The 14,042-nt window shown below is 63.7% G+C and overlaps 1 protein-coding gene across 5 annotated transcripts in view; it reads right to left on the bottom strand.

Annotated features, from left to right (window-relative positions):
- Positions 1-14,042, bottom strand: part of EVL (Enah/Vasp-like) — a 149,975-nt gene that overhangs the window by 15,206 nt on the left and 120,727 nt on the right. For all 5 annotated transcript variants that reach the window (XM_023256220.2, XM_045060524.1, XM_019833629.2 and 2 more), the window contains exons 4-6: positions 5,386-5,449; positions 2,294-2,364; positions 462-691 (exon numbers count right to left, since the gene is read on the bottom strand). In XM_023256220.2, the coding sequence (XP_023111988.2) occupies positions 462-691; positions 2,294-2,364; positions 5,386-5,449 (365 nt within the window). The remainder of the gene's footprint in view (positions 1-461; positions 692-2,293; positions 2,365-5,385; positions 5,450-14,042) is intronic.

Below are 14,042 nucleotides of genomic sequence, written 5' to 3'. Positions count from 1 at the left end.
GGGAGGAGGGGCACGTCTCGGGAAGGAAGCCAAACTCTGTCTCGCGGGTGTTCTCAGAGCCACAGCTGCCCTCAGCTGCCCTGGGGCCGCTCCCCCTTCCGGGCCACCCCAGACGTGCTGGGACAGGCGGTGGGTGGGGTGCGGCTGGCCTCCAGGGTCGCGGGGGAAGCAGGATGGATTCAGATCCAGGAGACCCGGGGCTGAGTGCGAACCCTGCAGCTGACGGGCTGGATGGCGGGCGAACCGCTTCCCTGCCGATGCCTCAGTTCTCGTCTGCGAGGCCTCCCGCCCCACTCGTGACGGTCAGCGTGAGGGCCGGCAGCAACCGCCAGCACCTTGTGGCTGGTGTGGCACCGCGTGGCAGGGGTGGCGTCCAGGCTGGGGGCCTTTCCCAGCGTCTGGTAGACGAGGGCAGTTCGAAAGGGCCCCGGGCCGGCCCGCCCACACCCAGGGACGCTTACCCGCTGGACTCTCCTCAGCTTGGCCCCAGCCAAGGCAGCGGCCAGTCCTGACACGGAGCTCTCGTCGTGGCTGGCGCCCTGCGCTCCTCCGGCTGGCAGTGGGGGTGGGGGAGGCGGAGTGGCCCCTGCGGGTGGAGGCGGGACAGGGGGCGGAGGCGGGGGTGGGGGCCCACTGCAGGAGAGGGGGGCGCTGGCTGCAGACGAGGGGTGCCCCGGTGGGAGGATGGGTCCTGAAATACAAGGGTGGGGCTCAGTCAGGCCCCAGTCCCCAGCTGGTGCTCCCCTGGGAGGACGGACAGCAGGCAGCCTGCTCCTCTGAGGGACAAGCTCAAGGTTGCCTCTTCTAGGAAGCCCCCGCAGGACGCACCTAGCCCTGGTCTAGTCACTCCCTCCGCTGGTCTTCCCAGCATTCCTTGAGCTCAGCTAACTTTCTCTAGCTCCTGTCGTGGTCTTCCCGTGACAGACGCGCTCTGGTGCGTATCTCGTTTTCCGTCTCCGTACCTAGCTTTACCCTGGGCACCGGCAGAGGTAGGTCCCTCAGATGCCGCTGTGACCGACCGTGGCCTCGGGGGACCGAGGCAGGTACCCACGGTCGCAGGGCCGACCGGGGCACGTGTCAGGGAGCAATGCAGAGGGCCGGGCAGTCCTCTGTCCACCATCCAGCGAGCCTTCCCTCCAGGGCCTACCGAGGTCCACCGCGTGCTCAGCACCGTGCCGGGCGCTAGGCTCTCTGCTCATGGCCTCGCGGGGAAGCGGTGAGCCAGTCCCACAGATGAGCGCACAGATGCAGCTGTGGCAGGGTGGCAACTGCTACCGGGGGAGGCCCGTGGCGCCATCTCGGCACACGAAGAGGGCTTCAACTTCAGGGCCAGTTCAGAGAAGACGTCCTCGGGGACGTGCCCACGGTGCCAGGACAGTGACAGAGAGCAGGAGTCAAGTTTGGTGAAGGAGGGAGAAGAGGACGGGGAGTGCCGGAGAGGCACCGGAGAGGGGCAAGGAGCCACCAGGTCTGCGGGAACCGGGCCTGCGCACTGGGGGGCCAGCCTGCTCGGGAGGGACGGGAGGGGGGGACACGTGACGAGGTCAGCTGCGCATCAGCAACGTGGAGGGTGGACCAGAGCGGGGCGGGGTCCCGGAGGGGGTCGAGGTGACAGGGGGTGCTAGAAGCCAGCATTTGCACCAGCGGGGGCTCCCGCCACTGGGGCAGGGGCCGGGGCTCGGTTTTCTCATCAGTAAGCCAGGGGGACACGCGCCTGCTTACTTCACGGGGCGTCTGAGAGAAGTTAGCAGAACGAGGGACATGGAAACACTCTATAAGCTGTGAAGTCCTGGGCTTACTAATCAACACTGTCACTCTTCAGCGAATCTTCTGCTGTCCTGTGCCGAGTTCCACTCAACCGCTGGGATAACACTGCATATCTGGAGGGCTTCTGACTCCCGGGGCAGGCGGGGCCCTCCTCCGTGTGTCTTTATATCTCACACTAACTTGGCCACCACGTGTGCACAGGGACGATCCGGGGTCCTTGGCCGGACACTGGGCTCCCTGGGGCAGGGGCGGCATCTGCCTTGTCCGTCCCTGCGTGTCCCTAGCCCTCAGTACGGTGCCGGAGACAAGGCCTGCGGCCGCTGAGTGTCTGCTCAGCCAGTGAGTGGTGGGGGGCAAGGGCCGGGCCAGGCTGGGCTACTCCCCTTCCCCCAGCTCTGTTGTCTTTCACCGGGCGTGACCGTGACCCATGGAGATCGACGCAACCAGAAGCTCTTCATACCCGCGGCGCCCCGGGAAGGGCGGGGTGTGGCGGGGGGCGGGGAGCGGTTCCCAGAGGGGGTCTCACCTGTGGCTGAGGTTCTTCTCTCTAGAGACTCCTGACGCTGTTGCTGGTGCTGGGTCTGCTCCATCACTTGTCTGAAAGACAACAATGGCAGAGCGGGTCTGACCTCGCGATGCCGAGAACAACGTGGCTCTGTGTGCGGGAGCCCAGGCTGCAGAGTCGGGTTCCGTTGGCGTTCCCTGAGAGCCCCGGGCCGGGGGCCCTGGCAGCGAGCTTGCCTCGTCCGCCCTGGCCCTGACGGCCGGGCGTGCTGCCCTCACTTCAGGGAGGTGGGGCACGTGACTGGTTCCAGGTCCCCAAACAGGCGAGTGCCAGCAGGCCCCATCGAACAGTCCCAGGCACACCTGGACGGGGCTCGGGCGACCATCCGGCTGAGTGACCGAGCTTTTCCCCAGGCCGGACGTGCCCCTCTGGCTTTGGGGGCCCTGGGGCCACAGCAGACCTGACCTCAGGGTCGTTCGTTCTCAGGACACCTGACTACGTTCCCCGGAACGAGTTCCAGGCGTTGCCGGTTGCCAGGAGAGGCGGACGCTAAGGCTGCCTGTCCTCGTTCTTTCTACCACGGAGCCAGCCGCAGGCCAGGCTTCCATCAGAGAGCCATTTGGTGCGCTCGGTGCACTGCTCTGTGTGCCTCGGCGGGAACTGACCTCCTAGCTCCCGAAGGCAGAGCGACCTCGGGTGCTCGTAAAGGCGGGTCGAGTGAGGACACTGACCCACAGATAGGTCCTCAGAATCCGGGACTGAGGTGCTGGGGCAGACCGGGGACAGCAGCAAGGCTTCAAGTCGGCGTGAGCCAGCTCCACTTAGCTCTGCCCATGAAACACGGGGTCGGGGGATGCTCTCACACCTCCTCCGGGCTCAGCGGGAGAGCGCGCTGGAGGCACGCGGTGGTCTGGCCGTGGGCGGGGGAGGCGGGGAGGGCGGCCGGCAGGGCGGGAGGGTGCTGGCCTTGCGTCCGCACGGCACCCTCGGTCTGCGGTGAGCTGGTGCCGGTCCGGGGCCGGCCCCGCGCCTGGCCCGTGGCCGCTGCCCAGTAAGCGCTTTGTGAAGGAACGAGTACACGGGGCTCGTCCAGCGGCTGGCGCACAGCACCTCCTCCAGAGGGGACCGTCTAGAGGGACGGGCCCTTCTGGCTCCTGCTCTGGGAGCACGGCTCTGTGACCGCGGGTAAGTCACTCCCCTTTCTTGGGCCTCTTCTCCGCAGAGTAAGCACGAGGGCACGTGTTCTCGGGGGCTCCGGTGAGGACGACAACGTGCGAGCCCAACGAGATGGCGGAAAAGACCCTGCTGGTAGGAGAGGCTGGGAGAGCTCCGGCCATGTCTGCATCAGCGTCTCTACCAAACTGCGGCAGCGTCACCCGGAAGAAACTCCAACCTTCCCAGCAGGATCCATAGGCTCAGAAGCCCTTGGCAAAAGGGAGGCTTTTGGAAGTACTTAAAAATCAGGTGTGGGCTTCGGACCCTGTTTGTGAGCGAACAGAAGGCTCCTGTGCTCGGAATCCCCACCGCACGTCTGGCCCCACGTAAGTCACCTCTCCCCTGGCCTCCCTTCGTGTGAGGAGGTGACCAGCAGGAGCAGGGTCCCCTGCCCTGTGGCCTGGGTTGACTCCTGCAGTTCACAGAGGGGCCTGCAGGGGATGCTCCGGCCCACGGACAGCAGACTGCAGGCGGCCTCGCAAAGGAACTCTGGACTCGGCTGGTGGGTCAGGGGAACGCAGGGTGGTGTTTAACCAGTTCTCAGGGATCTGTTTGGACTCATCTGCCCCGAACAGTCATCCCTGGGCCTGGTGGGGCTCACGCACGCCCCTCTCGGGGTGGAGGCGGCCAGGGTACCCGGCAGAGCTGGGACCACGCTGGCTGTCAGTCCTGGTTCCGCCTCTAACTGCTCATGACTTTGGGCAAGTCCTTTCCACTCTCAGCTTCAGCGGGCTCGTGTGAGAACAGTACCAGCAACAGGAACCCCGGAGGGTCAGCGTGAGGGGTAAACGAGGCAAAGCCTGTAAAAGCCTTTCATAAACTGCAACATGCTCTATCCTGAGAGGCCAGGAGACAGGCCCAGGGAACTGAGAGACGAATGGGAACTGATAAAAGGAGCCTCCCCCGCCTGTAGGCAGTCTAGAAGCACACTGCCATCTTTACCTCATTTCATGGAGGTGAGCAGAGCAAGGATTATCGCTGTTCTCTTCCAGTGGGAGACTGAGGTCTAGAGCAGGAACTTGCCCAGGGTTACAAAGTACACCGTTGGGGCCAGAAGGCACCCAGAGGTTATGGAGTTGTGGCCCTCGCTCCCTAGAGTGGGTGACAGGCTAGAGGAAGACAGGCCCCGGAGACCCTCACAACTAGCTGAGCTGGGGGGGACGTGGCCTCCCCGACTCCCGGCCCAGGGTTCCATGTGAGTCTGGCTGCAGGCCCACCCCCACCCCAAGAACCTCGGCACAGCCTGGCTCCAAGCCTATCAGAGGGGCAGAGCCCCTGGCCCCGCCTTCCCTGGCGACGTGACCTGGGGAGGCTGCTCCCTCCTTGGCCACCGCGGTCTCTTCTATAACTTCAGGACAACGGCACTGGCCCTTCCTCCCCGTCTGAGCACTTTAGAAACTCCTTGGGGGAGTTGGGGGTCACCTTACGGCCCATACTCCACGGGCTGGCAAACGGCAACAACACAGCCCCGGTCAAGCTGTCGAAAAGCTGTGATCCCCAAGGGCGCTCATGGCCTTTGTCCACCTTCATCTCAGGTGGGAGGGGAGGGGGCAGGGGGTTAAGATCCTCCTGAAAGGCTGTGGCACCCGCCCGAGGCCACAGGAGGGTCGCGTCCGCCCGTCTCCAGCAGGGTGGCCTCGGCCGCGTTACTGCACCCTCCCCAACATCACAGCTACCCCTACACATGTGGGAGGGCTGAGTTCAGTCCCAGGAACGCACCTAGGATGCCGCAGACCGGCCGTCCCCATGAGGCCACACGTTCCCTTCCTCGCTCTGGCCAAGCAGCCACAAACGTGCTCCCTCTTCCCTCTGGTCAAGCCTGTCCACCTCCCCCCGCCCCGCCCCCCGTGCCCCAGTGTGTGTCTCTGGGGTCCTGGCCCTGCCGGGCAGGGGGTTACCTTCTCTGGATGTCCATCTCGTCAGGAGAGGGGCCATTCTGCACCTGACGCTGGGTGGAGGGGCCTGCGGGGCAGAGAAGCACAGTGGTCAGTGGGTAGAAAGGCCCCGGCAGACCAACCCGCAACGCTCCCCGTCTCTGCTCCCCCTGGCCTGCAGGAGACCCCCTGACCTCTCAACAGGTGCACCACCATCCCTATCCTGTCCCCCTCGATCGCCTCTCTGCCCGTCTCGGCGCTCCTCTCTCGGAGCCAGCGAACGGGACCGCGTTGCTCACACGGCCGAGACGGCCCTTCAGCTGCAGAGACCCCCTCCTTCCCTCTCAAGCTGTGTTTGCTGCGACCTCACGTCCCTCCGTGGTTCCGGCCTCTGCACGTCCTACAAAGCCGTTCCAACCCAAATCGCCAGTGTGCGCGGCATCGCCAAAACCCAAAGGAGGCATTCCGTCCCGCCCCCTTCTCTCTGGCCCGCCCTTTGGGCACAGGAACGGCCCTGGCGGCGGGTGAAGCGCCAGAGCCGGGGATTTCGCACCTGGTCTGGAGGCGCCACAGCCCGCGCTCCTCACCGCGGCGCGGGGCCCTCCTGCCTGCATCTAGGAGCCTGCGGCTGTGGGTGGGAAGGAGACAGCGAGGCCCAGGTGGCAGAGGCTGTCACTGAGCGACCGCGAAGCCTTCCGGGCCACACCCTCGCCCTGGACCCTGAAGGCAGGGCCCAGGGCAGTCCAGGTCGGCTGCCCGTGCCCTATGTTCGGGTGGGGGCTGGTGCGGTACCACACTTACAAGAAAAGGTAGGCTTCTGCCCCAACCTGAGAAAGAGCTGATTGTTCCTGGTCTTTGCCAGCTCAGGTGTCACTGGGGAGCTGCACAGAGTCAGTGACAGGGCAGAGAATCTGGGCAAGTGGGTCTCATACTTCACTGACGGCACAGGGAAGGGGTTTGTCTCCTCCCGGGGATAAAGTGGCAGCGACGCTCAGCCCACAGCAAACTCCATGACATACAGAAGGTTCTCCCACAGGCGCTTCAAGCCGCTGAGGGATTAGCAGGTTGTCCCCCGGATCAGGGGCACGGCGGGACAGAGAGCAACAGAATCTCAAAGCTGAAACAGATCGTCCGATTCCAGGGCAGCCTCCTGCCCGGCCCAGGAGTGTCCTGTGTGCCTCCCAGGCAGGTAGCTACGGGAGCCCCTACCTCCCACGAGACCACGTGCTCTCTCTTACACCGAGGTCTCAAGCCTGCCCGCCCTCGGAGGCCCTGTCTCCGCCATCAGGAGGGACACAGCATGGGTGGAGTCTTTCCACGCCCAGAGTGAGCCTCCACGTCCGGCTGTTTCTGGACCTTGCCGTCCTGGGCCCCGGGATCCGTTCCGGTCAAGTTTTCGGTGAGCCTTGCCTGGCTGGTATCCTGGCTCCGGTGTGAATGTTTCAGCCGGGGAAGGAGGAGGACCCGGGTGGTGGGCGGTGGGCCCGCTGCTTGGTGGGAGGAGATGGCCTTGTGGGAAAATGCCTCCCTGGGTGGACCTGGCCGGCCCCGCCCCCGCTCATGGGTGCCTTCGGCTGCCATCCGACGGCGGCAGGAGACGGTGCCTGCACGCTTTTACAGACGCGACCTTCGCAAGGATCTGGCGTGGCGGCCTGGCACCCGACGGGCGCGAAACCGACGCTAGTTTTCTTTCCCTGTCTCTAAACGCATGTTTAAAATTAATTAATTAGCATGTAATTGTGCTCTTTTTTAAAAGTCGGTTTTTCTGGCTATAAACAGCACATGATGTGTGTTCGGTGCGCGCATCAGAACAATTAAAACAAATTACAGGACGAATCCTCGCCGGGGATCTTCTCTCTACTACTGGGCGAGGCCCAGGTCTTGGGGCCGCTCCCTCCTCGTGCTCAGGACCAGGAACACAGTGCCGCGTGCGCGGTGCAGGCACTTTCCCGATTCAGTGAGAACTCCTCCCCACTCTCGAGGCCCTGGCAGGCAGCCCCCTCGAGGACCCGTGACAGGCAAGGGCGTGGCCCGGCAAGGGGAAGTGACCCGCTCAGGGTCTCACAGACAGCAGGTGGCGGAGCCAGATTCAGACAGCCTGCGAAAGGCCACTGTCTTTCTTCTGTTCAGTCACTCGTGGGGTCAGATGGAGACCCGCTTAAGAGCGGAGAATGAGGGTGGCAGGTGGCACGCCACCAGCAGAGCCGTAGGGAAGGGGCTGCGTTCCCCCAGACTGGACACGTGTCCCCCGACCCCGACCCAGAGGCTCCGTGCCTCTACCCACTCGCCCCGGCTGAGGCACGAGGGATTCAAAACACCTCAGCTCCTGGTTCTGGGAATCAGGCCTGAGCTGCTCAGCCGCTGGCTGGACTTCTGGAAAACTGGCCCCTGCCTCGCTCCAGGGCCCGGACTCTGCTGCTGAGCCCATGTCTGACTCTGGAGTCGCCCTTCTTCCAGGGCTGAGCCCCTGTCCTGGAGACCCTGTCTGTCACCTGGTCTGAACACTGGAGAGCCAGGCCCCACCGTGGCGCTGAGGTCACGGGATGCCCTGGGCTCTGCCAGTCGCTCAGAGGTCTCTTCATCTGGTGGCCTGGTCTGGCCTCGGTCCCTAGGAACATTTGTCAGGACCCCAGGAGGCAGCCGACAGCCTGCACAGTGGTCCGTGGTGGTCCTGTGCTGGGGTCCCTCATTCTGCCTGCTGGGCTGGACTTCCTCCTAACGCCCTCAGCCAGCCTGTCCCTCCAGTGGGTGCAGGACATCCGTCAGGAGCCTGGCTGCTCCCAGGGGACCCTGGTCCCGGCACTGCAGACAGCTTTCAAAACCGCTGGAATTTTAGTCACGACAGAGCAGGAAGAGACAATGCTTGGCATAAGACGATGCACAAGACCTTCCGCTCTTCCCAAACTAAGAAAACGTTAGTCTCTTTCGAGCTATGAGGATCCTTAACACCAGGAAGCTCGGTCCCTTCGTCTCAGAGGTGGGGGCCGGGGCCCGGGGCCCGGGGAAGGGCCCACCAGCGTCACACGGGGTATCTGCAGCAGACGTGAGGCTCTCGCTGTCTCCGTACTCCCGGCCTATCCCACCCACTGGCCCCAGCGGCGGAGGCAGGGAGCAGAGACAGGGAGGAACTCCTTCCGAACTGTGTAAGGCTCCTTGGGAAACCTCCTGGCACAGCGCACGTGCTTCTCCGGGGGAAGCCTCAGGGTGGGAGCCCTGGGGGGCTGTTCATCACCCCCATCTGTCCCGCTGTTCTTTCCAACAAGTCCCCGTGCGGGGGGACTGGAAGCCGAGACGGAGGCGTGCAGAGTCCCCCACACCACGGAGTCACCTCAGGCCAGCCGCACCTCTGCCTTCAGGGTCCAGCTGAGGGGGCAGGTGGAGGCCCGGCCTCCTCCTCCTCCGGCCGCCCGCTTGGAGTCGGTTACAGGGTCTCACTGCAGCCCTGTCACAGATTCTGAGTCCGCCCGCCTCTCCACCCCCGGGGCTGCCTCGGCATCTCTCTGCTGGGCCCGATGCCTCGGTCGGCCGACAGGACCCTCGGCTCCGCTGTCTCCCTGTGCTTCCTGCCCCTCTTCCACGTTGATGTCACATGCTCTGCGGTCTGTGGAGAACACAAGCCTGATCCTCAGGGGCCCGGCCCCGCAGCCGCTGCTCCTGTCCCCGCCTCTGCAGCAGCCCTTTGGCATCTACTCCCTAAGTCTGACCACGTGCCGTGCTCCCCACCTCTCTGTCCTGTGCGGGGTACTGTCCGCAAGGCTCGACTCCACGGTCGCCTCTTCCAGGAAGCCTTCCCACATCCTCTCACGCTCCTTGCTGCTCGACCCGCAAGGGCCTCTGTCTCAACTTTCTCACTAACGCTTTGTGAGCAATCTTCTCCTCCCTGCGAGGTCTTGAGTTTCTCGAAGGCAGAGACCACGTCCCTTCCTCGTCACTGTGTGTGCAGCGCCCGGCTCACGCCGGACGCCGGGGATGTTTGGCTGACTTGAGTCGGGACGGTTAGAGGGAACTCGCGACCGCCAGCCCGGCTGGGAGAAGCACAGGAAGGGACGGGGCTGACCTCGCTGAGATACAAAGAAAAGCACCGAAGCGGTAAGCCACAGAAACAAAAGCGACCCCCCAGTTCAGGCTTGTTCAGAGAGCAGGCCGACCGGGGGACGGTTCCCGGCCAGCACCGGGACCCCACTGCTGGCCGGACGCCTGGGGGCAAGCCTCAGAGACAGACAGCCTGCCCCAGCCTCTCACAGGCCATTCTGTTCGACGTGCCCCTCGGCTCTGTACGCAGCTGCGCGTGGACTCGCGGTCACCTCCTGCGGTCGCGCGGCGCCCCTCTGCACACGTACGGCAGACACTTGTTCGGGGAGATCACGTTCAACGGCCCCCTCCCCACAGGTACCGACTTGGGCGGGCCGGCGGGTGAGGCGGCCCAGGGTCGGCAGGGAGGAGGCCTGGCCAGAGCTCTGCCCCGCACGCGGGAGCCGGGCCTCGTCGTCTATAAAATGAGAATCGGCATGAAGCCCAAAGCCTCACACGGCTGCTGTGCGGAAGAGACGCGGCGCACGGAGAAGCCCCTGTAAACCACAACGGCCTGCGCAACATGCGCTTTTGTTAGTGTTTTATCGCAGACGGTCTGGGCGGCCTCTCCACGGAGTCCAAACGTGTCACCGATCACCGACCTGCCTGCGTCCCGCGCACTCGCACGGCCCTTTACCCCAGTCGGGCTGCTGCTGCTCTCAGGAAGGCGCCTCACAGTCCACTTACAGGGCGCTGCCCTCGCTGCTGCCGCCCGGCTGGGCCCACCACGGCCCCGCAGAAGGCGTCGCTGGTGTCTCTGGGAGGTGAGGGGGCTCGCCGAGGCCAGGGGGCTCCCCACGACGGCCCCGGTGTCAGAGCTCGTTGCGTGTGGGAGGTGGCCTGGGGCGCCCACCAAGTCAACCCTCACCCTCCCTCGCTCGCCTCCGACAGGTTTTGCCAAAGTGAAAACAAAGACCCTACGGGCCTCGCAGACGAGCAGGAGGGAGGAAAACGTGAGGTGGGGTGACACAGGTGCCCGTGCACGACCGGCGTGTGGGCCCCGGGGCCGGCACGAGAGCTCGCAGCGGGGGGCAGGCCAGGGCAGGGGGCCTCCCGTCTGAACACCCAGAGAGGGACGGGGACAGAGGGCGCGGCCCACGCCGACACTCGCCTCCAGGCCCCCGCCGGACGGGGACGCTTCCTGGGGAAGGCACGGACTTGCTGCCGTCTGGGAGGCCGCTTTCCAGATGGCTTTAAGTCCCCCCGAACACCTGCTTCTACAGAGCACGGTGCAGACCCAGAGGAGGACCGTTCAGCCCCACGGGTCAGTGAGCGGGGGGAAGACAGGGGAGAAAACAAAACCGGAGCCACGGACTCCAGCCAGGGGCCCACGGGGGAGGGGCGACACGGAAGCCTGGCCAGAGGGGACAGGGCTGGCTTTCACGCCACAGAGGCTGAGAGATCGAGCAGAGAGTCAATGTGACTGACCTGAGGCACTGAAGTCAGCCGGACCAAAGGGGAAAGTGGGGCCAGGGGGTCTGAGGTCATCTCTGAGGGACGGCGCCTCTCCCCGTGGCTCCGGGGGGACTGGGGCCGGCCAGTCCCACTCGGTTTCTCGCCTGTGAGCAGGGTGTTAACGATCACCACACCCTTCCCAGGGCTGTTCCGAGGTGGGATGAGACCACGCCTGGCGCTGGTACTCTCTAATGGCTTCTATACCTTCTGTCTTCGACGTAAGGATCTAACAAGGGCTCCGATGCGAGGTGTGACCATCCTCAGGAAACGGAGGGGGGCAGGGGTGAGCAGCTCAAAGAGGGAAACCCGGTGGCATGACCCGGCTCCAGGAGAATGAACCAGATGTGGCCGATGCCCCACTCGCACCCCCCAGCCTCGCCACGGGGCCCGGGTCCTGCTCGGCTGCAGGGGCACCTCCTTGTGGGGACCCTGCTGGCGCCGAGCTCCCTGTCCACTCCGCCTGTACGTGCCAGGACAGACAGCAAAACGAACCCAGGCCAACAGAGTGGTCTGACTTACTCTCCAAGGACTTAACCGTTTTGTTCTCTGTATTCCCAGCACATAATGTCGTTCTTGGCATACGGTCAACACTCAGCAAATATTTGTTGACTAAACGAACGATTACGCCCCAGGCAGACTGTGTGAAGATCTCTAGCCAAATGTTGAGACTACAGCAGGCGCCACATTCTCAAAGCTCTCATCTCGTGGCTGGAAACAGTCAGTGGCCAAGCCGGGGACTGTGCCCCATAAGCCCTGAGACACTACAGCAGGAGAGACACTGCAGGTCGCCAACGGAGGTGGCGCTGGGAAAATACCACAGATGGGATGAGGGAAGAGGGGACCCGAGTTTACTGAGCAGCTACTACGTGCTGTGCACAGGCTCTGTATAGGGTTCTCACCGCTGCTCTTCCTCCTTGTGGGCTGGAGTCCTGAGGGCCCAGCTCCCAAGGGTCCCCCGTGGGACCAGACAGGCGGTCTTTCACGTGCTGGCCTAGAGGCCTCTGTGCAGCAGACGGTGCTCATGCCCGCTCCAGGCCCCACCCCAGGGAAGATGGCCCAGTCCTCCCGCTACCCCTCATTCCCACTTTCTAGTCCTTCCCCATGCCCGGCTGGCCTCTCCTGGACTGCTCCAGTGTCCACAAATCCCCTTCAGGGTGAACCTGGAGCCAGGACACCCCAGTTCTTGTTGGGGTTCTGCTCTAAGTGGCCAGGTATCCTGGGGAGTCCCTCCCATCCCTGGGCCTCAGTTTCCCATAAAGTGAGAAGGATGGAACCAAGGATCACACAGTTCTAAATCTCTACAATTTAAAAGGACAAAGAAGGAGGGGCCCCGGGTGGCTCAGTTGGTTGAACGTCTGACTTCGGCTCAGGTCACGATTCACGGTTCATGAGATCGAGCCCCGCGTCAGGCTCTGTGCTGACAGCTCGGAGCCTGGAGCCTGCTTCGGATTCTGTGTCCTCCCTCTCTCTCTGCCCCTCCCCCGCTCGTGCTCTCTCTCAAAAATAAAGATTAAAAAAAATAATAAAAGGACAAAGAAGGAAATACCCCAATATGGGGAGGAGACTGTGGGATCATTTCCCTCTTTTTGAACTTCCAAATAAGGTATGAGTAGATGCACCACCATATAATAAAGAAGCACAGGGCTAAGAGTCCCCAGGGAGGGCACAAGTGCTCCTGTGTGACTCCATCCCCGTAAGTCTGGTGCTGCAAGGCAGACGGGGGGGCCCTACAGCTCCTGGCCCGGGTGCCCACGTTAAATTATACAGCCTGAGGTGGGCAGATAAGCCGAGGCATTGCCGACACCTCCTCCTGAGAGAGGCTGTCCTTCTGCCCGTCCATTAACATTCATGAGGCTCTGGGACGCCAGCCTCCCCTCTCCTCTGGGACAGAAGGGACAGGCTAGGTTTCGAGTTAGCCTCTATAGGAAAGGCATCCCCTGGGCCTCCTGAAAAAGAGGGAACCTGAGATCCCAGGACAAAGGATCTAGCACCTGCTCAGTGATGCTTGATGGAATTTCTGGCCGGCGAAGGACAGCTACCTAATCTGGGCTGGGCAGAGTCCCAAGCCCCTCTGAGGCCCCCTCCGCCCCTCTGCCACGTCTCTGGCTGGCTCCTTCTCCCTCTGGAGGGTCCCTGCATTCTGGACTGACTTAGGGCGGCACTTTGCAACGGGGGCAGGCCTCCCAGACCAATTCCTTAGCAGTCCTCCCTCTCTCATTTCCAGGCCTCTGCTGCCGAGCAAGCTAGTGTCCGTGTGGGAACGGAGTCTGTGATCCGGGCCTGAGTCCTCAGAGGCGCCTCGCCAAGGCCACACAGGAATTGGTGGCAGAGCTGGGACCAGCGCCCGGGACAAAGGTCTCCTAGCCCAGGGCTCTGGCCGGACAAGCAGCTGTCTCCGCACCTTCGCGCTTAGGAAACCAGGGTGGCGGTGCTGAGCCCCCCTCCTGCGCTCGGCTCAGCAGTAGACGGATCCTGACTGCCACTGCCGTCTCCTGCTTTGACGAGAGACGGTTCAGTCGCTTGCCTGAAGTTACCCCGCGTGAATCTTCCAGCGCCTTTCCTCCCGAGGCCTTACCAATGAATCGGGGCTCACAGCGGGCTGATGCGTGAGCCCACCTGTGTTGTTTCACTCAGAGCACCAGGGCCAGCGGTCATCCGCTGGACTCCTGTCACAGACCCTCATTCCTGAGCCCTCCCGTTACGGTTCAACCGTCACCCCACGGTGACCAACGTCTAGAGCCGTAGCAGAGAGGCCAGCGTCCAAATGGCCCGTAGCCCTGGAAGGTCAGCCCGTGTAGATGCGGGAACCGCGTTTCGGAAAGGCCGCACGGTGAGCAGCACCCGCCTGGAGCCTGCAGAGGACGGGCCTTTGCCCTGTGCCGGCCCGGGTGCCGGCGAGCAGCCCCACCTCCCTGTCCCTGTCCTGGCGCATGGGGCTCCTGAGGCCCGGGGGAAGGGAGGACTTGCTCGCGGGGGGAAGCGGGGCTGGGACCCAGGCTCCCAGGGTCCAGGCCGGGACACTGCCAGCCAGCCTGCCTCATCCACTCGGGCTGTGCTCCCCAGGCCACTCACTTTCCAGGTGAAGTAGCCGTTTCCTAACAAGCTCGCTTCAGGACAAAGAACCAACCTGGAGAAGAATCTCAAACGGAACGAAG

The sequence above is a fragment of the Felis catus genome, chromosome B3 (genome assembly GCF_018350175.1).
Source record: "Felis catus isolate Fca126 chromosome B3, F.catus_Fca126_mat1.0, whole genome shotgun sequence".
In the NCBI taxonomy this organism is placed as follows: domain Eukaryota; kingdom Metazoa; phylum Chordata; class Mammalia; order Carnivora; family Felidae; genus Felis; species Felis catus.
This window is presented reverse-complemented; position numbering and strand designations above follow the sequence as displayed.